Source organism: Mustela nigripes, chromosome 6, assembly GCF_022355385.1.
Source record: "Mustela nigripes isolate SB6536 chromosome 6, MUSNIG.SB6536, whole genome shotgun sequence".
Classification (NCBI taxonomy): domain Eukaryota; kingdom Metazoa; phylum Chordata; class Mammalia; order Carnivora; family Mustelidae; genus Mustela; species Mustela nigripes.
The window spans coordinates 4,086,577-4,109,041 of NC_081562.1; the positions used below are offsets into that span (position 1 = coordinate 4,086,577).

At 55.7% G+C, this 22,465-nt stretch overlaps 1 protein-coding gene across 1 annotated transcript; it reads right to left on the minus strand.

Annotated features, from left to right (window-relative positions):
* Window positions 1-3,073: 3,073 nt before the first annotated feature.
* UPK3A (uroplakin 3A) lies at window positions 3,074-10,479 on the minus strand. Its single transcript, XM_059404569.1, has 6 exons — window positions 10,323-10,479; window positions 9,444-9,599; window positions 8,294-8,573; window positions 6,483-6,565; window positions 4,808-4,940; window positions 3,074-3,399 (listed from the first exon to the last, which is right to left on the minus strand). Exons 1-6 carry the CDS (start codon window positions 10,372-10,374, stop codon window positions 3,240-3,242), a joined length of 864 nt encoding a protein of 287 aa, XP_059260552.1. The 5' UTR covers window positions 10,375-10,479; the 3' UTR covers window positions 3,074-3,239.
* Between the last annotated feature and the right edge of the window lie 11,986 nt (window positions 10,480-22,465).

The following is a 22,465-nucleotide window of genomic DNA, read 5'->3' on the forward strand; positions in this document are numbered from 1 at the left end:
GGGCACTGGGCTCCCTCGCTAGAGGGGAACCACCTGATGGCTCTTGAGTTGCCGCTCAGAAGTGGCCACAGCACATCCCGGTGGGGCCTGATGCTGGTGGGGAAGGCAAGCATAACCTTTTCAACATGTGGGGGGCGGGCACGGGGGATCTCCGACTCCTCCAATTCTCCTTTCAGACCGCCACGGAGCTGCCCCCAGCTTTGCAGACCTGAGCACACCACCGTCTCCACTCAGTCCACCGGCTACATCAGAGGCAACTTCTAAGTGACCCCAAAGTCCTGATACCCTCCGACCCAACCTGCTTGTCCCCCATTTTGGTTGAGGGCACCACCAGGGACCCAGCAGCCCCGGCCCCCGGCCCAGAAGTCACACCCAAACTCCGTTTGCCCCTTCCTGCCCTTGCCACGTGCCAAGCTGGGCGACACGGGGTCACGGACATGAATCGTGCTCCCCAGCTCAGTCTGGACACCGCTGCAGACAGAGACAACTGCGCGGAGGGAGCCGTCATGGAGGGAGGCCCAGTAATGACAGCCGAAAGGCCCAGTTCCATTTCATCCTCACGAACGCACGGCGGGCGCACAGCATTCCGCACCCCACTCCCGGCACCTTGTTTATAAATGAGGCCGCAGAGCCGGCAGGAGGCACAGTGCGTCTCCCAGGGTCTCCCGGCTGACAGGTGCGTCAGATCTGTCTGATTCCAGGGAGGCCAGCAGCCTCTCCCGACAGTCTCCCTGGGGCCAGTAGCAGGACCACATTAACCCTCCCTGGGGAGAGGAGACTCATGACCAAGGGAACTGGGTCCTGCCTGAGTGAGGGACACAAGGTCATTCATTCGCTCACTTCCTCACGGCCCCAGGATGGGTCTGCCCATCTGTGTTCCAGCGGCTTGTCCCTCCAGCTTTTGTGTCGTGAGCTAGTGCTGAGGTGTCCCCATAGCTGGAGGGACACCTGCCCTGGGCCCTCAATCACCCAGGCCAGCGGTAAGAGGACTTGGCATCAAGGGACAGCAACAGACCCGCTGCTCCAGAGAGGTGGGAGTTTTTGCTAACAGAGAGGGGCTTGGGTTACCGCGGGCGGGGAGGGGTCTTGCTTTTCAAATAGCGGGGTAGGGAATGGATCCAGACCCAAGTCCATAGAATAATTCTGGGGCCCTCTCCACAGCGACCGAAGCAGTCCAGCAGTTTTGATCCTAAAATAAACGTGACGTCACTGGCAGGAACACATAACGGTACGGTCCCTTGGAAAACAATTTGGTGGTTCCCAGCATGTCAGACATAGAACGGCTGTGCAGCCCAGCAATTCCACTCCTAGGTGCACACCCAAGACACCTGAACACAGGCGTTCACCAAAGTCCATGAAGAGGCGTGCCCAGAGCCATGCCGGACGGCAGCGCCGTCACAAGTGCTGGAAAGAAGCCGAGCGTCCACCAGTCAGTCGATGAACGAGACACGGGTAATGCACTGCTTACTCCTCGGCCACAAAAATGAATGAGGTTTGGACGCCCGCCACGATGAGGATAAACCTCAAAAATAGGAGAAAGTGAAAGCAGCCGGGCACAGAAGGTCACCACACGGCGTCTGACTCCATCGATATGAACTGTCCCAAGCAGGTGAATCCGTAGAGGCAGAAAGCAGATCCGTGTCTGTCAGGGGCACGGGGTGGGGGAGGAGGAAACGGGGAGCCCCTGCTTCATAGGTGCAGGGTTTCCTTTTGGGGTGACAAGAAGATTCTGGAACTAGGTAGAAGTGATGATTGCCTAACACTGAGAATGTACGAAATGGCATGGAATTGTTTGCTTTGAAACAGTTAATTTTATGTTATGTCAATCTCACCTCGATTAAAAATAAAATAAAAATAAAGACAGGCATGTTAGAAGCAGAATGCAAACTTGCACGCAGTTCCAACAGCAGCGGACTGCCAGGGAGCGCTTCCTCCCCTCCGCCGCAGCCGGGCATGCTCTGAGGGAAGCGCTGAGGGACTGTCCTAACGGAGCCGGGGTTGGGGAGGACACACAAGACGGGGGAGGCGGGAATTCCAGTGGCTACTCAGGCAGACTCCGGTGTCCTGGAAGACAGTCTGGAGGGATCGGGAGCTAGTCCAAGGCACACCTGGGCTGGGCGCCCCCTAGAGAGCGGCACCATCGCCCCCTCCCATCCCCGCTGCCCAGGGTCTGGGCTCCTCTCAGCTCCGGGGACCCTCAGTGGCTCTGGCTTCTCCAGACCCCTCCCTGCCTTTAGGCTTCTTCCCCTAGCTTCTGCCTCCCTCCTGCCTTCTCTGCCTTGGAACCCTCTAGCAGATCTGTGTGTGTCTCAGCGTCCGTGCCCCCAGAGAACGATCCAGGGCCCTCAGAGCACCCCGTCCCGTGGGGTGATGGTGATGAAGGCCCGTGGGGAGCATGGCACCTCTCAGGAATGCGGCCTCCTCCAGCCGACGGGGAGTGTTCCTGCTTTACACCCCGGACCTGCTCTGACACGTTTCTTCTTTCAGGGAAAAGGGAAGTGGGACTGTGACTCCTTTTGCTCATTCCCCAAAGGGAAGTAGTCTTACTACCTGGCTCAGAAGAGGGAAGTGAGTCATCTGAGCCGAGAAGCAGGGCTGGGAGAGTCCCTCCATCCCCCAAGTGGACTTGGTACCCCTCTTCTGCCTGCCCACCTTGGGTCTTCAGGGAAAGCTGAGAAGGAGCCTTGAAATTAGCCATTTATATCAGCCCATTTTACAGATGAGGAAGCTGAGCCCCAGAGGGAAGGAGACGGCTGCTGGGGTTGACAGGAGCTGCCAGCAGCTGCCCCCTGGGTGCCCACTTTAGCTTCTAGGACCTCATGGCCAGCAGACCCCAAACACCATCTATTGACTGCACGCACAGCCCGTTTCTCAGGACCCATTGTCCAGATGTTCCCATAGCCTCAGTTTCCCTAACCCTCACCACCCCGACTCCGATGGAAAATCAGACCCTTGCCCCCACCCTCCAGAGAAATAATCCGACCCCTCCATAGGACACCGACTCATTCACCCACCTTCTCACTCCTTCCTTCAGTACGTCTCTATCGAACTCAGAATCTTAGGAATATTTTATTAGAAGCCTTCCTGCAAGTTGGACCAACGTGCCCTGTTCCTCGGGTGGGGTCAGGGCGTGAGCACCTGCTGTGCGCAGGCACCCCCCCTCCTCACCCCCCCTCCCCACTGTCCCCAGGGTGAGGCCAGCCAGGACAGTGTGGCCGCCCGGGGTGGGGAGCCCGGGTTCAGTCCTGGAGCTTGCTGGTGTACACCTCGGCCCGGTCCAGCGGCGGCCCCCGGTTCACAGATGTGTACGCAGCCTCCGAGGCCCCCAGGGACCTGGGGACGGCCTCTTGCGTGATCTGGGAGTCATGTGTCGTTTCTCTGTCCGAGCTGCCCGTGTCCCTGACCAAGGGGACGAAGAGGGCGAGGGTTAGGGGCACCAAGCAAGTCTAAACCCCTCTAGCTGGCCGGGGAGTCTCTACTTAGACACTGCTTTCCTGGCCGCAGTCTCAGGCACAGCAAACAATGCCCAGACTGAACGTAGCAGTCCAGGTGGGAACCATGGGCAGGCTTCCCGGAGGAGGGGACAGTTGCTCTGCCCTGAAGGAGGAGGGTGGGGGCTGGGAAAGGCATTCCAGGCATGTGACAGGAAGCGCTGAGAGTTCTGGGGCCACAGTGGGAAGTCTGGTGGGGCCGGAGCCCGAAGGGGCCGGAGGAGGGATAAATGCAGGAGCCAGGCCACAGTCAGGTAACAGGAACTTGGGTTCCCGAAGGACGTGTTGTCCAAGAGGAGGGAGGGACAGAAGAATGTCCTCCCACTCCCAGGTCTGGCCAGACACACCAGACTCTTGGTGGCTAATCTTATCTATTATTTGTGTTCTCATTATTAAATGTCAGAAGGCAACCTGATTTGCAAGTTCACTGCCCCCTACTCCATCCTCCCGGTGGCGTTCCCACCGAGCTGATTTCTGTGTGCACTAATTTCACCTACTCCGGGAAGCTTTTCCATCGGCTCTCCCCATCCACGCTGGGACAGGCCCCCTGCCGTCCTCAAAGCCTCCTGGGGGCTCCCTCCCTCTGGCTGAGAAACGCAGGATTCATTCCCATCCCAAAGAGACTTAGCTCCTGCTGCCGCTTCCTCCGGGAAGCCCACCCTGGTGCTCCAGGTGGGGCCTTCCTCACCTTCCTCTGGATTCCCACAGCACCCGCGGGAGCCCCGATGCATCCCCTTGTGCCAGCCCCCCAGGATCAGAGGATCGTGAGTGCACCTGACACCCACCAGGCAGCCTGTTAACTGCTCCAGACACACACAGGAGACCTCGAGTCCCAACCCAAACACACACACGGCAGAGCCGATGGGGCCCTCGAGAGACCAGGGCTCTGGTCCCAGCTCTGTTTTAACTGGCTGTGTGACCCTGAGCCACCCTTAACCCCTCTGGCCTCAGTTTCCCCACCTGTCCAGCCAGTGGGTGAATCATGACTAAAAAAGCTAAGAGCTGTTCAGGGTCCAGATGCCGCCTAAGAACTCTGCGGGGATCATGTCACTTAACAGTCATGACAGGAAGGACAAGATGTATGAGTATCACCATTTCCCAGATGAGGACGTTGAGGCATAGAAGGGGAGGTGTTGGGGCTGAGCCCCTCCCTACCCAGCCGGACCACCCCAGGACACTGCTTCCCTCTCCGTGGACCCCCACATGCACACCCAGGATGGAAGGCAGCTCCCTCGCCTTCTGGGGTCACCCCACCTCGGAAGACCCTCTGGGTGGAGTATGTCCAGGGTCTTGCCCTCCAGCTGGCAGGTACTCACAAAAGGCTGAGGACGACGGCACCGGCAAAGGCGACGAGCAGGAAGAAGGGCAGGGAGCCCAAGATGGACGTGATGACGATCATGCCTCCGCTTCTCCGGCCGGGCCACGTGTCGATCGCTGAGTATGGGGTGACTGAAGGGACACAGGCCCGCTTAGCCCCCAGGCGCTGCACCCCCAGCCTTCTCCCGGGAATACCCGCCATCCCACACCACCCTGGCAGCCACAGATCTCAGGACGAAGCGGGGACCCAGGTCAGAATCTGTCTCCGCCCGGTCCGCGGTGCCATTACCTTGCTTGCCCCACACCCTCCCTCGTCTCCTCCTCTTTTAACTGTCTTTCTGGATGATTTTAAACTCTCAACAGACTCAACTGGTGAGATGGATGGGACACGGATCACAAGCAAGTAGAGATGAGACAACGGGCCCTGGCGTAAGGGAGCGGGGTACCCCACGACCCCTACTCTGCTCCGGCCTGTGTCACCCTCTGGAACTAAGCGGACAATTTATAGGTTGTCCCGTGAGCTGGCCGCTTTCTGGCCATTCCCATGTAGACTGGACGAGACCCGCATTCTTTAGATCACTCACTGCCGCGCAGGGATTTCGAGTTCCTGTCAAGGGCATTCGGACTCCAGACTCAAGCCTACAGGTCTGTCGGGTCCCAGAGGGCACACTCTTCCCACAAGCCGACCTCAGGCCCTGCCCCAAAAGAGCCAGGCCAAGCGCTTTTGTCTGGATTACTCCAAGGAACCCTGCTGGGGAGGCAGAGCAAGGATTTTTCTTCCCATTTCTCAGATGTGGAGACTGAGGTCCTGAGGGGGGCACAGAGCAGTGAGGCGCAGAGGCTGGGCTTGAACTCGGCACTCATGGTCCCAAGGCAGCCCTGTTGTTGGGGGACCACAATACATGGGCGTGCCACTGGAAGGGTTGGGAGGGGACCACCCCAGCCACACGTGCACACACGCCTGTCTACACTCCTCACTAGCTATGTGACCTCAAGCAAGCTGTGAGAACTACTTCGTGCCCCACAAGCTTCCCATGGTGGGGGTGGGGGGGCTCTACAGGTTAAATTATCGGCTCTAGGATGAGCCCATCCTGGCATGAATCTCATCTTGGGGGAGAAGGTTCTAAACTTAGGGTCGGGTGCTGTCAAGGTTGCCGTTGGAAATCTCTTCCATTGCCCCTCAGGTTCAGCAGATACGGTTCTGGGTATAAACCTTGAATGCATGTTGAGAACCCAGATGGAGGCTTGAGGAGGGACAGGGCAGGGCCACAGGCAGGTGCCCCCCGCCTTTAGGAAGCCCACGCAGTCTCCAGAGAACGGGGTGGAGAGGTGGGCAGCACTCCTGCTCCCTTCCAGGCTCGCCCCTGCACTGAGTCCTAGCCTCCGGAACCACCCAGAACCTTCTGGAGCCGTGTCACGTGGCTGTAAGGCCCAGACAAAGGGGCGGGTTGGGAGGGAAAGGCAGGGTCAAGTCCATGACCCTTGGAGGTAAATGCCTTGACTTCACTCGTGCCCGCCTGCTCTTCACCTGCGTCCACCACAGCACCTGGGGCATCTCCGGTCACATCATCTGAAGATGCGTCTCCTCACCAATGCACTGGACTGCCCGTGACTGGGGAGACTTGACCGAGTGACAGCCCAAGGGTCGCCCCCCAGCCCAGACCCTCTACTTACGCCGGTTGGTGCGGATGGGGTCTGACCACAGGGTCTGGTCCTGTACCAAGCCCGTGGACGTGTTGACAAGGACGTACTTGAACCTGCAGGGAGATGGAGAGACGGGGACTTCTGTCTACCCTGTGTGCCCGGCCACAGGCAGGTGAAGAGATTAGGGTGATGGGGGTGGGGGGCATAGAGGGTCCTTCTAAACGATGGAAGCCATAGGGTGGGCTCTGGGCAGCAGGACAGTCCTGGGCGTGGCCATGGCGCTGTTACCCCCTATTCCTGCCCCCAGACACTTTCCATGAAGACTTCAGCAGCCTTCCTCTCAGCCCCCCTCGGGGGCCCCCGACTCCCTGTTATCTGTAGGACGGATATAGTGTATCTGCTGAATACGGACTCAGTCATCCTCATCACATTCTTGCCTTCCACCATTCCCAGCCTGGTCCTTGGTATCACAAAAGGGACTTTAAAAAAAAAAAAAAAAAAGAAAGAAAGAATATTTATCCCCATCCCAACTGCCCCGGGACAGGACTACCGTTTTATGTAGAACACCCCAGCTGAAAGTCACTAATCATAAAGGAAGATCAGCACAAGATTCCCACCTGAGGCCTCAGATACGGTCAGTTTAAAAAGACGGATGGTCTGAGAACTCGAAACCAACAGCCTCTCCTTTAACACTTGAAAAAAATGAAGACCCTGCGGATCTCTACAGCTTCCGGTGTTTTGCCTAATCTCCCATTTCTCTGGGTTTGAAGAGGAGAATTCCAGACGCTGGGAGATGGGCCTTGTGTCCCCCGGGCAGGAGGCTGGAGGAGGTAGGTGGAGGGGGAGGTTTTCCCACATTAAGAATAAGGTCAGAGGTCAGAGGTTGAGGATGGGGAGGAGACACTAAGGCTTTCATCCTGCCCTGCAGTGGGGGCCAAAGGAGAGGCGAGCCCTCAGTCAGGTTGGCAGGTGAGCAATGGTCTGGGCCCCAGGTGTGCCTAGCAGGTGCAGAGACTCAACGTTAGGCGTTTCCATGGTAACGGGAGTGGGTGTACCGGGCAAGACCCCATGGCCACGGGATTCTGCACGGAGAAGAAACGAGTGTGAAAAGGAATCAGGGACCTGCTGGGGTCCGGGATGGGGATGGGAGGAGATAAAAAGCACAAGCCAGGGGCGCCTGGGGGGCTCAGTGGGTGAAGCCTCTGCCTTCGACTCAGGTCATGATCTCAGGGTCCTGGGATCGAGTCCCACATCGGGCTCTCTGCTCAGCGGGGAGCCTGCTTCCCTTCCTCTCTCTCTGCCTGCCTCTCTGTCTACTTGTGATCTCTCTTTGTCAAATAAATAAATAAAATCTTAAAAAAAAAAAAAAAAAAAAGCACAAGCCAGGAGGCAGGAAAAGCGAGGATGATGCAGGAGCTAGAAAAGCCCTGAGTGTGGCTCGAGTTCGTGTGAGGCCACTGCTTTTCATGCAGTGACCCCTTCCCTCTCTGGGCCAGCTGGTTTCCTCCCCTGGCGGATGACGTGCATTGGGTAAGTGACCGCCACGCGGGGGATGAGCCAGGACCAGGCGCAGAATTTGTGGAGTCGTGCAAAATGGAAATGCAGGCCCCCTGTTAAAAAAAAAAAATGCAGATCTCAAAGTGGCAGTGGTGGAGGATTCAGGCAAGCAGGGGTCCTTCTGAGCACCTGGGGCAGGTCACATGGGCCCGAAGTATGTCCCTTCAGGAGACCCGGGATGGTCCTGGCACAAGAAATGAGGCCCCCCAGGCTGCACCCCTCCTGGGTCTTCCTGAGCAGGGCGGGGGCATAGCGGCCCCTCCCCCGCGACCACTCACACTCACCTGTATTCCGTGGCTGCAGACAGGGGCGGGTTACAGAGGCCCTGGAAGTTGGGGTCTGACAGGCAGGTCCCGTTGGCACCCACCCTGACAAGGTACGCATTCAGGATTTCTGAGGCCCGGGCCACGTCCCCTAGGGCATCCAAGCTGGGCAAGTCGCTGCAGGGGGACAGGTCAAAGGCCACAGCCTTGTAGGGGCCTCTCCTCCCTCCCTCTGTCTGCTGGAACGTGGAGCTCAGGGGAGTCCTGCTGTCGTCCTGCACGGAGGCGTTCCTGGAGCTCGCTGTAGGGACAGCGGCAGCGGTGAGGCTCCTGGCCACCCCGGGCTCAACAGGACTCCCTCAGCCTGTCACCCAGTCCCCGAACATCCCCTGAGCAGTGCTCTGAGTAGGTGCTGGGCCCCAGGGTCCCAGGCAGGGCCTGCCTCAGGGGCTCCCTGCACGTTGGGGGAGATAGGCAGCAGCACCCCTGGACTTCGGGCAAGAGGACGGCTCCTCCTCCTGCGGGCCAGGACGGGCTGCCGGGTCCTCCCATCCCGACAGACTTCCATCATTTCCCTCCCCGCGAGAGCGCCGGCCCCAACTGTGAATGGGAGAGAAAGAGCCCGCGGTGTGCACACACTGGGCCCGGGCCCAGGGGAGGGCCCCGAATGAGCTCCTGCACACGTCCGGCTACCAGAAATGCAAGAGGGCTGTCACTGGGTTCCTTCTCCCAGAAGCCAGGATTGCTCCGGTGACCAGGCGGGACTGGCCCAGAGCACGCGGGTCCAAGCGCGTGGTTCTGACAAACACTGGCCGTGCCCCACCTGGGCAAGCTGGGCAAGGGCTGGTGCTGGAGGCACCACAGAGATCCGGGCTCACGTTCCAGCCTCTGTTGGTTCCTGGCTCTGTGATGGGACAGATGTCTTGCAATGCTAGGGCTAAGGCATGCAGAGCACTGAGCGTCATGTATGTGCTCAGTGACCAGTGCTGTCTGCACCTCGCCGCTAGCCGGGACATCTCTCTGGGGCAAAGAGGAACGTGTGACTGCAGCACTCAGCCCGGGGCTGGCCCAGGGCAGGCACAGCGTTCTCGCTGAACGGCAGAGCGAGAGCCTCCCACGACCTGCTCCTTTCCTCCTACTGCGGACAGGCCAAGCGAAGCAGAACCCTTACCTAGGTCGACAAGGACATAGAGGTAGATCTCATCGGTGCCGTCAAGGGCCGCTGAGCTGTCAAACATGCAGAGAGGCTTTTCCAAGGCCACCGTGGTGAGGGTGGGGTTGTTGGTGGCAAAGGTCATGCTGGCCAGTTGGGGCTGGAGGTTCACACCTAGAGGAGGCAGTGAGGACGGCAGCTGACCTCCAGTAGAACTATCCACACCCGCAGGCACACTCTGTGCCACCCACATGTCTGCATACAACACTGGGCACCTAGGGTGTACGGGCCCTGGGGTTCGACCTTCCCACCGGCCATCTCCGGAATCTGTCTCACACCCAGGCAGCTCCCCAGCCCTCACCAGCCATCCTCCCCACCCAAACCAAGCAGTCCAGACTAACGGCTGCCCTCTCTCCCTACCCATAGATGGCCAGTTGCCAAGGACCCCACTGCCTCTCCAAAGCATCTCTTCACCCAGTCAGTCCAGTCTTGGAGTTATACTCTTTTCACTGGGACCCCAGAAACCAGCCTCTCCCTAACCCCAGTCCTTTGCTCTAACAGGCACGTCTGACCCTGTCACTCTCCTGCTGGGCCCCTTCTGTGGCTGTCCCTGTCTCTCCACAGCACCCATCCAGGGACCTGTGACCCATGAGCCCGGGAACCCCCACCCAAGGAAACTTATTAATCAGTGTTGCCTTTATTATTAGTATCTGAATCCCCAGAGCCTGCGGCGTGGCGCAGAGCAGCATCCTGCCTGTTCCTGGAGCGAACACGCGAAGTTCCCGTCCCCAAGGCCACGCGCCACCCCGGCTCCTCTGAGGACAGCGGGAGGGTCAGGGCCCGGGACTCAGCCGCCCGCCCTCCCAGGGCACGACCCCTTCCCTCTTCCCCGCTCACCCACGCCAAGCCGCAGGCAGCCGAGGGCCAGCAGGGCCCAGAGCGGAGGCATAGCCCGGAACACAGCGCGGGAGCGCGGGCGCGTGGTGCAGGGGACCCCGGAGCCCCGCGCCTTTCACCGTCCGCGCACCTGGACGCCCGGGCCCTCCCTCGGCGCGCCCGGCCCCGCCCCGCCCCGCCCGCGCCGACCAATCCCCGGCCCCCTCGCGAGCTATTTCCATACGCCCCGCCCCACGACGTGCCAGAGGACCCCACCGGCGATGTGGGACCTCTCCCCGCGCCCTTACCGTAGCGCCAAGGGTGCGCCGCTGGGGTGGGCTGGGGTGGCGCTGTCCCGGCGTCTGGGATACACGGGGGGCTGGGGGCAAGACATCCCCTCTTTGAGCAGCCGCTTCCACCCTGGGAGATGGGGGCGCTAAGTCCCGCAGCTATTTATGGAGACGCCACTAAGCGCCAGGTGCGGGCTGGGCTCTGCTGGAGAAGGACCCGCTAATCCGAGAAGGTGCGTCGCGGAAACCTTCCAGGCCGGGGCCTGTGAGCCCTCCGGGGACCCCAGGGTGACCCTTTGGGTTCACAGGTGCGAGGCCAGGGCGGGAACGGACTCCCGGGAACGCCCAGATGGGGGGAGCGCAGTCCTGCCTCCCAGCCCCTGCTGGTTCAAAAGGCCTGCTCTGGGCTTGAAAACCGTGCTGGGGGCTTCCCCTGGTCTAGATGGTTCCTTCCAGCGTCGGAATCTTGCTTTTTCTCCAGGAGCACCCTAAATATTACATTCTACATTTCAGACATAAGTCAGTGAGGATAGGAGAAACCTAAAACTGGAAGCCAGTAGAAAGTAAGGAATCCAGGTATAACACGAAGGTCACAGCCCCATGTAGAAACACTCCGTGTGAGAGACTCCGGAAGGCTCGTCGGACTGCGCTGGCTTGTAGAGAGCTCTCTAAGGGCGAAGAGGACTCTAGCTGGACCCCACTCCGCAGGAGCCAGGCAGCCAGGAGGGCAGAGGGTTCTGGAGCGACCCGCGGTATCCTAAACTGGGGTCAGGACCCAGGCCCTCACTGCAGGAAGAGGGAGATTTGGAAAGGAGGAGGAAGAACTTGTGGAGTTTTGAATTCGCAGTCTCCTGGTGACAAAATAACAACTCCCAAGCTCTTCTGTCTGCCCCAGTGACTCCCAAGGGGCAGGAGCCCCCACTCAGCACTCTGGGTTGTGAAACAGCAGTCCCCAGTAAATGACACCAGGGCCCCTTGGAGACAGGGTCACTCTGGGGCTGGGACAGGGAAGGTCAAGAGGAGCCTAGATGCTAAAGTGCTAGACGGTGATGAGGGGATGTCCGAGGTACTGGCACAGAGGGGCTTGAACGGGCTCCCAGAGGTGCCGTGGAATTTGCACACAAAATAAAGTGTGTGTGGAAGTGACGTGTTTAGCCCATTGGATGAGACATGAATCCATGAGTCAATACTGGTACTTTTTAAAAAAGTTGTAGAAGAAAACATTTTTCTTCAAAGAATACCAACTAATAAATGTACAAGAAATGCCAGAACACAAATCAACGTTCTGCAAAGATGCTGGTAATAACGGATTTCAGGAAAGCATCTTCTCAATCAGTGTGAAAACCACAGAGGAATGAATTTTAAGGACCAACAGGTGCAGGAATCGGGGTGCCAGTTTCGTGAGGGACTCAAACCTCATGTGACCAGGAACGGGGTGGACTGACCTCCTGATCTTCCCGGGTCGTGCCTCAGAAGGCTCGGGACCATCTGGGTAATGTTCCCATCCAAAAACTTAAGCCTGAATCCAAACAAAAGGAAACACTCGAACCAATCCAAATTGAGGGTCTTTCTGCAAGCCCGCTGGCCCGGATGCTTTGAAATGTTCTATCAGCAAAAGCAGAGGTAAACACAAAACAAAAGGCTGAGAACCGTTGTAGACTGAAGGAAACCAAACAACTCACTGCCCCTTGCAACCCTCGGCTAATTCTTACTAAAAACAACCTGTAGGGGTACCTGGGTGGCTCAGCTGACTGAGCTGACTCTTGGTTTTGGCTCAGGTCATGATGGCAGGGTCTTGGGAGAGAGTCCCACATTGGGCTCCCTGCTCAGCGGGGAGCCTGCATCTCCCCCCCAGCCCCCTCCCAAATGTATGGATATTTATTATATTGTTCTTGAGATGTGTCTATAGTTTGAAATTTGCCCAAGTAAAAATGTTTTTAAGGGGCACCTGGGTGGCTCAGTGGGTTAAGCCGCTGCCTTCAGCTCAGGTCATGATCTCAGGGTCCTGGAATCGAGTCCCACATCGGGCTCTCTGCTCAGCAGGGAGCCTGTTTCCCTTCCTCTCTCTCTGCCTGCCTCTCCGCTTACTTGTGATCTCTCTCTGTCAAATAAATAAATAAAATCTTTAAAAAAAAAAAAGTTTTTAAAAACCAAACGTGCTGCTCCTGTCTCCGGGCCTCAGAGATATGGGGAGGCGTCCAATCGCCAGAGCCCTGACATGCAGAGTAGATGCTCAGATCCTTATCACCCAGGGACAGAATGTAGCAGAAAGTCTCTGCCCCAGAGATAAGGATCTTTTGGGCAAAGCAGTAGGGGTTCCTCTAAGAATTTTTATGGGCTGACATTTCTTGTTCAACGTCCAACGATTGTTTGTGAACCTGGACTTGAATAGGGACTGGCTGAGCTGATCATGAAGGTTCAGCCCAAGGTCACCCACGAGAGGGAGAAGACCCCAGGCACGTTGGTCTTCTCCCAGACCCTGCAGTTTCTCATGAAAAAACATACAAAAAGTCCTCCGGTCTCTTGTCTTGCCCAAATATGGCAAGAACATCTGGGGAAAAGAGTTAAAATAACAATCTGCTAAGGCCCCAAAACATTCTTGGGAAAAAAAAGAAAAAAAAGCCTTGCATTTATAAACAAGTCTGCACTTCAAAGATGCTGACTTTTGTTGGCCAGTTCTGAAGAGTGTAGGAGAAGAGGGTCGCCGTGGTCCCTTCACCGGGGAGACTCCCAGGCTGGTGTTCGAAGAGGGAAACGGGGGACAGGAGGGACCCCCAAACCAATCTCCTGCTGCAGCCTCGCACCCCAGGTGCACATTCCAAGAACATTTTTTGCCAAAAAAAAAATTTTTTTTTTTTTAAATTTCCCTTTCAGATCAAGCAAATTCCAGGGCACCGAGCTTTGAGTCTGACTTTAAATCTGCTTTTCTACCTCGGCACCTCAGATTGTCTCTGTGAACCCTGGCCCAGACGACATGCTTGTCAGGAGGCCACCAAGCAGGAAGTTCTGGGATGTGAAAGGTTATGCAAAGCCCAGCCCTGCGCAGTCCTCCTTTGAATTCGAAACATGGGGAATTTATGGGGCGGAAATTTTTGACCCAGAAATGTTTCTCCCAGCACCAGAGAGGCCTGAGCTGCTTTCTGCTACTCATTTTTTAAGGAGTCAGAGGTGCTGTGGGTAACTTTTGCCCCCGGAGGCTCTCTCTGGCTTTTCGGGTTTGCTACATCCGAGAGGTCCTGAAAACCAAACTTTCCAATGTGCTCAGATTTGGTCCCCTTGACACCAAATGAAATGAAAGCAAACAAAATGAAGCAAAGCGCCCCAAGCCCCAGGCCTTGGGGGCTCAGGGGTTCACCCGCAGCCCCGGGTTGTTCTCGGCCTCCCCTCCCGCTCCCCCAGGCTCCAGACACCTGTCCTGCCCAGCGTTCCCACCTTGCTAGTCCCGGAAGACCCTGCCCCTTTCCAAAGCCTTTGTTTCTTTTTCAGGGAAGCTGGGCTAGCAGGTGCCCCCTTGCTGAACAGAGGCAAGAAATGTGGTGGTGGGGGGAGCGGTGAATGCTCTGGGACTGGGGCGTGGACAAGGCTGGAGTTTCGATGTCTCCCACCGCCTCCTGGCTGCCGCCCGCTGCGCAGCAAGGTCAGGCCTGTCCTGCCCTCTCCCGGCTGCCCCAGTCCCCCCTTTCTGGCCCTTCTCATGCTGAATCCAACCTTATTCAATAGCTTTGTCCTGAGTGCCTACCATGGGCTGGGCACACCAGTCCCCCAAGCGCCTCGAATCTGTCTCTTCCTTCCCCATCCTGCTACGCTGCCTGGCGCACCGTATAAGTTTGCTGGGGCTGCGGACCCGAATAGCACAGGCGGAGCCTGAGCCACAGACACTTGGTTTCTCAGAGCTCTGGAGGCCCGAAGTCTAAGATCAAAGCGTGGGCAGGGCTGGTTCTTCCCAGGGCCCCTCTTCTGGGCGTGCGGACGGCCGTTCGCACCCTGTGTCCTCACATGACGTCCCTCTGTGTGTGTCTGTATCCTGACCTCCTCTTTTTCTGAGGACCCCAGGCAGGTTGGATTAGAGCTCATCCTAAGGACTGTATTTTACCTTAATTACCTCCTCTGAGGCCCTGTCTACAAACACGGTCATGTTCTAATGTCCTGGGGCTGAGGGCCTCAGCCTATGGATTTGGGGGGGACACAGTTGACTGGACAGATGGACATGCCCAGTGACCCCCAGGGAGGAAATAGGGAAACGGATTTTAAATTTAAGTCATGGGGCCCCATGGGACCCTACCCAGCCCTGCCTCTACCTCAGTCCGTTCTCTCGCCTGTCACCTCTCCAGGGCCTCTCCACCCAGAAGCCACCGTAGCATTTCTAAAGTATAAATCTGATTGTCACCTCCCTTGTGTAAAGCCCCTCAGAGACCCTGACGGTCCTCAGGGCACAGCCGCGCTTCTGACCCCGGCGTCCAAGGCCCTGCGTGGCAGCTCACTATGACCAACCTGTCTGCCTCCCCCTCACCCCTCACCACTGGCACCAGCCCCACGGGACACTGACATGTCCCCAAGCTCCCCATGCTCTCTCTTGACCTTTGTGGCTCCAAAAGCAAGGGCTTTCTCTGTTGTCCCTGACTTTGGTGTCAACAACTAATGCTTTCTCAAGTCCCCTCCCCTGGATTGCTGCCCTGAGGCCATTTCTGCACCTGCTGGGACCACTGCCTGGGGGGCCTGGGCCATGCTTCTGCATGGAGGTCCCTTGTCCTCCAAGCCCAGCCCCAATCCGTTCTCCTCCGGAAGTCTTCCTTCCGTGGCTCTCCTGCACGTGACCTGTGGGCTTTGATATCATCATGCCTTTGGTGTATCTTCCTCCCCCAAGCCCCAGAAGAAGAGCCCCTCCCAGGCCATGATAGTGTCCTCTTCCCCACGATGGTTTCTGTGCCCTGCCCAGGGTCCATGCCCATCAGTGTTGAATGAACAATTGGAAGAATTTTTAAATGAACAGAAGTAGAAGAGAAGAAAGTCTTTCCAGGTTCCAAGCGTGTCTCAGTTCACAGCAGACTCTTCTGGAAGGAGCTAGATCGTGGCACAGAGCAGGCTGACATCAGGAGGAATGGTCACAAAGTAGACACATTTTACAGGATGGGCCACCAGGACTTGGGCTGATGATGGGATATGGGGAACAGGTGAGGGGAAATTGAGGGTGGCCTACGTTCTTGCCTGCGGGACTGGAAGGAGGGAGTGGCCCTTAACCGAGATGGGCAAGACCATAGGTCGGATGGGTCTGGAGAGGAGAGGGAATCAAGACATGGGTTTTTGAGGCAACCCACAGAATGGGAGAAGATGTTTGCAAATGACACTACAGACAAAGGGCTGATATCCGAGATCTGTAAAGAACTCCTCAAACTCAACACACATGAAACAGATAAGCATGTCAAAAAATGGGCAGAAGACATGAACAGACACTTCTCCAAAGAAGACATACAGATGGCCAACAGACACCTGAAGAAATGTTCATCATCACTAGCCATCAGGGAGATTCAAATCAAAACTACATTGAGATACCACCTTACACCAGTTGGAATGGCCAAAATCAACGAGACCATAAACAACAGGTGTTGGAGAGGATGTGGAGAAAGGGGAACCCTCTTACACGGTTGGCGGGAATGCAAGTTGGTGCAGCCACTTTGGAGAACAGTGTGGAGATTCCTTAAGAAATTAAAAATAGGGACGCCTGGGTGGCTCAGTTGGTTGGACAACTGCCTTCGGCTCAGGTCATGATCCCAGAGTCCCGGGATCGAGTCCCGCATCCGGCTCCCAGCTCCAAGGGGAGTCTGCTTCTCTCTCTGACCTTCTCCTCGCTCATGATCTCTCTCACTGTGTCTCTCTCAAATAAATAAATAAAATCTTTAAAAAAAAAAAAGAAATTAAAAATAGAGCTACTACTTTTGCACTACTGGGTATTTACCTCAAAGATACAGATGTAGTGAAAAGAAGGGTCATCTGCACCCCAGTGTTCATAGCAGCAATGGCCACAGTCGCCAAACTGTGGAAAGAACCAAGATGCCCTTCAACAGATGAATTGATAAAGAAGATATGGTCCATATATACAATGGAATATTATGCAGCCAACAGATGAATGGATAAGGAAGATGTGGTCCCTATACACTATGGAGTATGACGCCTCCATCAGAAAGGATGAATGCCCAACTTTTGCATCAACATGGACTGGACTGGAAGAGATGATGCTGAGTGAAATGAGTCAAGCAGAGAGAGTCAGTTATCATATGGTTTCACTTACTTGTGGAGCATCAGGAATAACACAGAGGACATGGGGAGATGGAGAGGAGAAGGGAGTTGGGGGAAATCGGAGGGGGAGATGAACCATGAGAGACTGTGGACTCTGAGGAACAAACTGAGGGGCTTGGAGGGGAGGGGGGGAGGGGGTTGGGTGAGCCTGGTGGTGGGCATTCAGGAGGGCACGGACTGCATGGAGCCCTGGGTGTGGTGCATAAACAATGAATCTTGGAACACTGAGAAAAATAAAACCAAGTTAGAAAAAAAAAAGACATGGGTTTTAGAGCTTTTCATTCAGTATTTCCCAGTTGAGGCTCTGGAGTCCAACAGTGGAAAGTAGCTTAGTGGGGCCACCCAGCCACTCCCGGCCCTGGTCAAATTGCAGCATTCTTACTGTTGCAATGGTGTCCACTCTGGGATCCGAGGGGCTGGCTCCCCGTCAGAGGAAGCAGCAGCAGCTTCTCCCCATCAACCCCCACCCAGCAACGGCTGAGGGTTGCAGGAGGTGGGGGACTGATCTACAACCTGAACTTATCTTTCCCGGATGTCCCCAAGCTCCTTAGGGCACAGGGGACCGAGGGCGGTAGGACCCGCTGGGTTTCTGGGGAAGCTCTTGGAGCCCCGGAGTCAAGGCCAAGGGCTGTCCTTGAAGCAGAGGGCGTCCGTGGGATGCTCAGGTGCCCACCCCCTTGGCCTCGGGGAAGGTGAGGCTTCTCTGGTGGAGCAGAGCCCAAGTGCTTTGTCCATCTCCGGCAGGAAGCCGGCTGAGACGTTCATCTCCCGTTCTCTGTGGGATCTGGAGGCTGCCAGGCCTGGGGGCGCCGTTCCTGCCCAGCCACAAAGGTCTTGGTTGGCTCAGAATTGCTCTCCCTCGGCCGCCTGGGGGAGTCCCCACTGGCACCTCACCCAGAGCCGACCTAGGTGGCGCAGAGCCAGGAGAAGGAGCCCAGGCCCTGGAGGGAGGAGAGGGGGCATTTCATGTCCCAAGTACCTCCCCCTCCCTCGTGTCCCTTCCTCCCTGTACCAGCTCGGGTGGGCCTTTGGGGTCTCCCCTCGCCACACCCCCTCCCCTTTACAGAGGAGAAAACAGGACCCCTGGGGATGGCTGGGTCCCGGGGGGATGGCTGAGCACTGGGAGCCCGGACTCCAGGCCTCGGTCTGGTTTGGCTCCTGCTCAACCCTTCCCCAGCCCCATCCATCCCAGTCACTGCCTGGCCAGCAGGAAGGGGCCCCCCTGAGCACCCAGATCCAGCGAGGCCCAGAAGGAAGAGCTGGGGACAGCCATACAGCACAGCCCCAGCAGGCGGGCTCAGGAGCCCCTCTTCTTGCCCCCACATGTGCTCCTGCATCCCTGCCGACACGCACGCGGGGGGCCTGGCCTCTGTCTGCTGCCTCTCGAGCTCAGATACAGAACAGTTCCTACTGGGTGTTCTCTGCCCCTGCCCTTTGGGTGTTGGAGATACCTGGCCCGCAGCCGCACATCTAAAATGACTTTTCCCTGTCCTGTCCCCACCCTAAGTCAAGCCCCATAAGGGCATCTGCAATGCCCGACAAATGTCTTCTTGTGAACCTGTGAAAGCCTCGGGCCTCCCTGGACACTTCCCTAGGGAGGAGGCCCGGAGGCATCCAGGCTAAGCACACGGGACTTACAGCCCACCCTGCCTGTGCAGCTTTGGGCCAGCAAAGGGCTCACTGCGCAGTGTCAGCCTTTGCAAACGGTCATCATCTGTCCCTCACGGGTCTGCTCGGAGGATGAAATAAACCCATATAGACAGCAAAGGACTCGGCTGGGAGGATTCGCTGAGACAGTGTGTGTAGAAGGAAGGCTCCCTGGGCAGTTGCTTGCTTAGCCGCGTCTTCCTAAACTAAAATAACTACAAGAGCAAAGTCAGCTCCCCGAATGTACTCGCCACCTGGTCAGTGTGGGGTAGCCAGGCATGCGGCCGGCAGCCGCCATGCAGGACCCGACAGAGCTAGAACATTCCTGTCCCTGCAGAAGGTTCTGCTAGCACTGTCTGGAGGCTGGGATGGCCGTCCATGAGGCCTCCCACGGGGATTCCATTTATTGGTTAGAACGGGGACAGGCATAAGAGGTGGGTCGCGGGAGAGCACCTGTGACAATGGCTGCGTGTCCTTCCCTCAAATGAACGTGCATTTAGCAAGTGCGTATCAATGGCCTGTGACCGTGCACTGGGGATACAATATCCTGACCATCGTGGGAAGAAAGACACCCCACGCTCAGGATGCTGTATAGTAGGGAAGGGAGACATTCGTCAAATAATCAGACAAAACACATCCCCCAAAACCCACCCCAGTCTAGGGAGAGGCTATTGGAGTCTGGGCTTGGGACACCTTCCATGCTGGCAGGACACGCACCCTGAGGGAGCGGCCCCTCGGCTGGGCTCTGGGGGGTGAGGTCTGGCCAGGCAGAGCCTCCCAAGCCCGTGCGGAGAGGACTGCGCGTTGGCACAAGACATTTAGAACTGCACCCCAGCAGGGGGTGGGGCAGCCCCTCCTGCTGCCCATGACCCCCAGGCCTCAGGGGCAAGAAAGAGTATGCTGGAAGACAGCAGACCCAGCTCCTGCCCGTGACCTCCACCTCTAGACCAGCTGTTGGGATCAGGAGGGGCAGATGGAGGGTGTCTCGTCTGGGGAGAGGCTGGAGGCCCCACGGAAAGGGACAAGCTAAGGGTCTCCTCCCCAGCTTTTGAATTCAACTTTCAAACCTTAGATTCTAACATATGGCTCTAGCAAATGTGAACACTTAGGAAAGAATGATTTTTAGGGGTGCCTGGGTGGCTCAGTGGGTTAAAGCCTCTGCCTTCAGCTCAGGTCATGATCTCAGGGTCCTGGGATCGAGCCCCGCATCGGGCTCTCCGCTCAGTGGGGAACTTGCTTCCTCCTCTCTCTCTGCCTGCCTCTCTGCCTCCTTGTGATCTCTGTCAAATAAATAAATAAAATATTAAAAATAAATAAATAAAATCTTTAAAAGAAAACGATTTTTGTTATGGAGAATTTAAAACACACACAGAAGTAGAGCTAATAAAATATGTACCTAGTGCACAGCCTCACCAATGACTTGGCTAATTTTATTGATTTAAAATTTTTTTTCATCATGGAGAATTATAAATATATACAAAGGTAGAGCGATTGCACAATGACTCTTGAGTACCCATCCCCCAGCGTTGACAATGATGGACTTCTATCAATCTTATTTTGCTCACGCCCATTTGCCCATCCCTGAGGTGATTATGAAACAAATCCTAATTTGCAACGATTGAAGTTACAGAATGCTGGATTATTCTAGGAGTCCTTGCCTTGAGCAAGAATACATCTTCAAACAAATGTATTCTTTATTGATACAATAATGGAATGAGAGATAAGACAGTGTAAGCACGTTCTAGTATGGCCCCCCTCCCGGGACATTATTAATGGTAACTTTGTATCACTATGGGCGTGGTTCTTCATAGAGTTAGTCCGCTTTAATCAAGCAGGATCTTCAAATTGTCAGAACCTTGGCCAAAGGGAGCCCTTAACCAAGCCCTGGCATCCTTGTGACATGACCCCAATGATCCTTAACAGTCTTTCTTGCCCTGTGGTTCACCACAGCGTTCCAGGTCCAGCAGGAGGCTCCCAGCTCACCCACAGGGACGTGGGGACATGCCTGTCATTAATGGCTGGCTACTGCAGTTATTTGAAACATGAGTTTGTGTCAATATTTCTGAGGTAGTTCTAACATTCTTCTATTATTGAATTCTATAATTGTTCCTTATGTTCTCACCTGAAAATCTTGATGCCTAACCCACCAACATACATACTTAGTTGCTTTTGTTTACAATACAATACAATAGTTCCAAAATAATTCTGCCAGTATAAAAACCCAAAGGAAGGCAGGAAGGAGGGAAGAAGGAAAAAGTACCAAAGCAAGAACAAGATTTTCTTAGCAAGTCATTTTGTGGGTAGCCTCACTTTGTAATGGTGAATTTTATGCATCAAAATGGCTGGACCACAGGGGCCAGATATTTAGTTAAACATTATTCTAGATGTTTCTGTGAAAATGTTTTTTGGATGAGATTATCATTTAAATCAGTGGGCTCCCAGTAAAGCAGTTTACCCTCCACGATGTGGGTGGGGCTCACCCAATCAGTTGAAGGCTGAAATAGAACAAAAGACAGACCTTCCCTGAGCAAGAGTGAGGTCTGTCTCCAGCTGGCTCCTGGACTTGAACATCAGCCTCTTCAGATCTCCAGCCTGATGGCTGCCCTGCAAATCTGGGACTTACTAAGCCTCTACCATCACATAAGCCAGTTTATTAAAACCTCTCTCCCCCCTCCTTCTCCTCCCCCGACACCCTGATGCGGCCAGGTTTGTCTGTAGGACCGTAAGACACCTTCTAAGGATGCTCTATTCAATGCCTTTCAACAAGGGATGATTCTGCCCCCGGGAGACACGTAGCAATGTCTGGACGCACTGTTGATTGACACCGCTGGGTGACGAGGAGGGGTGCTGCTGGCATCTAGGGAGTGGAGCCCAAAATGTTTCCAAACATCCTACAGATCACAGGGCAAGTGCACACAAGAATGCACGACCAAAGACTAAGCTTAGACTAGCGAGGCAAACCTCGGCTGAAAGCATGGAGCAGGACCACAAAAGTGGAAATAGAGTCAACTGTGATTATAACTCCAGGAAAAACCAGTCCCAACAACGTACCATCTGGGGAAAGATAAAGTGGGTTAGGCTGGAGAGCAGCCACGGAACTCACCCATTTAAAGTGCACCGTTCGGGGCACCAGCTGGCTCAGCCGGTGAAGCATCTGCCTCTGGATCTCAGGGCTCTGAGTTCGAGCCCCACGCTGGGTGCAGAGATTGGTCACTTAAAAATAAAATCTGAAAAAAAAAAATAAATGAAATATAAAGTGCGTAAATCTGTGGTTCTTATTTGCAGGGCTGTGCAATCCTCACCACGAGCAGACGTCTCCATCACACCCCAGAGAAGTCCCACACCCATCAGCTCCCTCCTGTTCGCGCTCTCCCTGGCAACCACCAGGCCAGTTCCCGTCTCTAAGGACTATTCTGGGAGCTTCATATAATTGGCATCACACACTATGAGGCTTTTTGCGGCTGTCTTCTCTCACCAAGCACAATGTTTTCAAGATTCATCTTTTATTTGAGAGAGAGAGAGAGCACGCGCAAGTTGGTGAAGGAACTGAGGGAGTGAGAATCTAAAGTGGACTCTGAATTCAGCACAGAGCCTGACACTCTGTGTCAGGGGCTCAGGGTCTCAATCTATGACCCCGAGATCTTGACCTGAGCCAAAATCACGACTTGGGCGCTTAACCAACTGAGCCACCCGGGCGCCCTCAGTCACAGCACCTATCAGGACTCTGTCCCTTTGCACAGCCATATTCCGCAATATGGCCAGGCCGCGCCGTGGTCCTTCCCCATTCGTGCACTGATCGGCATTTGGGTTGTTCTCACTTCGAGGCCATTAAAATTCCTGCGGCCGTGAACTTCTGCGCACACGTGTTCGCGTGGACAGGCGCGTTCTCTCCGGTAGACACCTGCGGCAAAATGGCTAGGACGCGTGGTTACT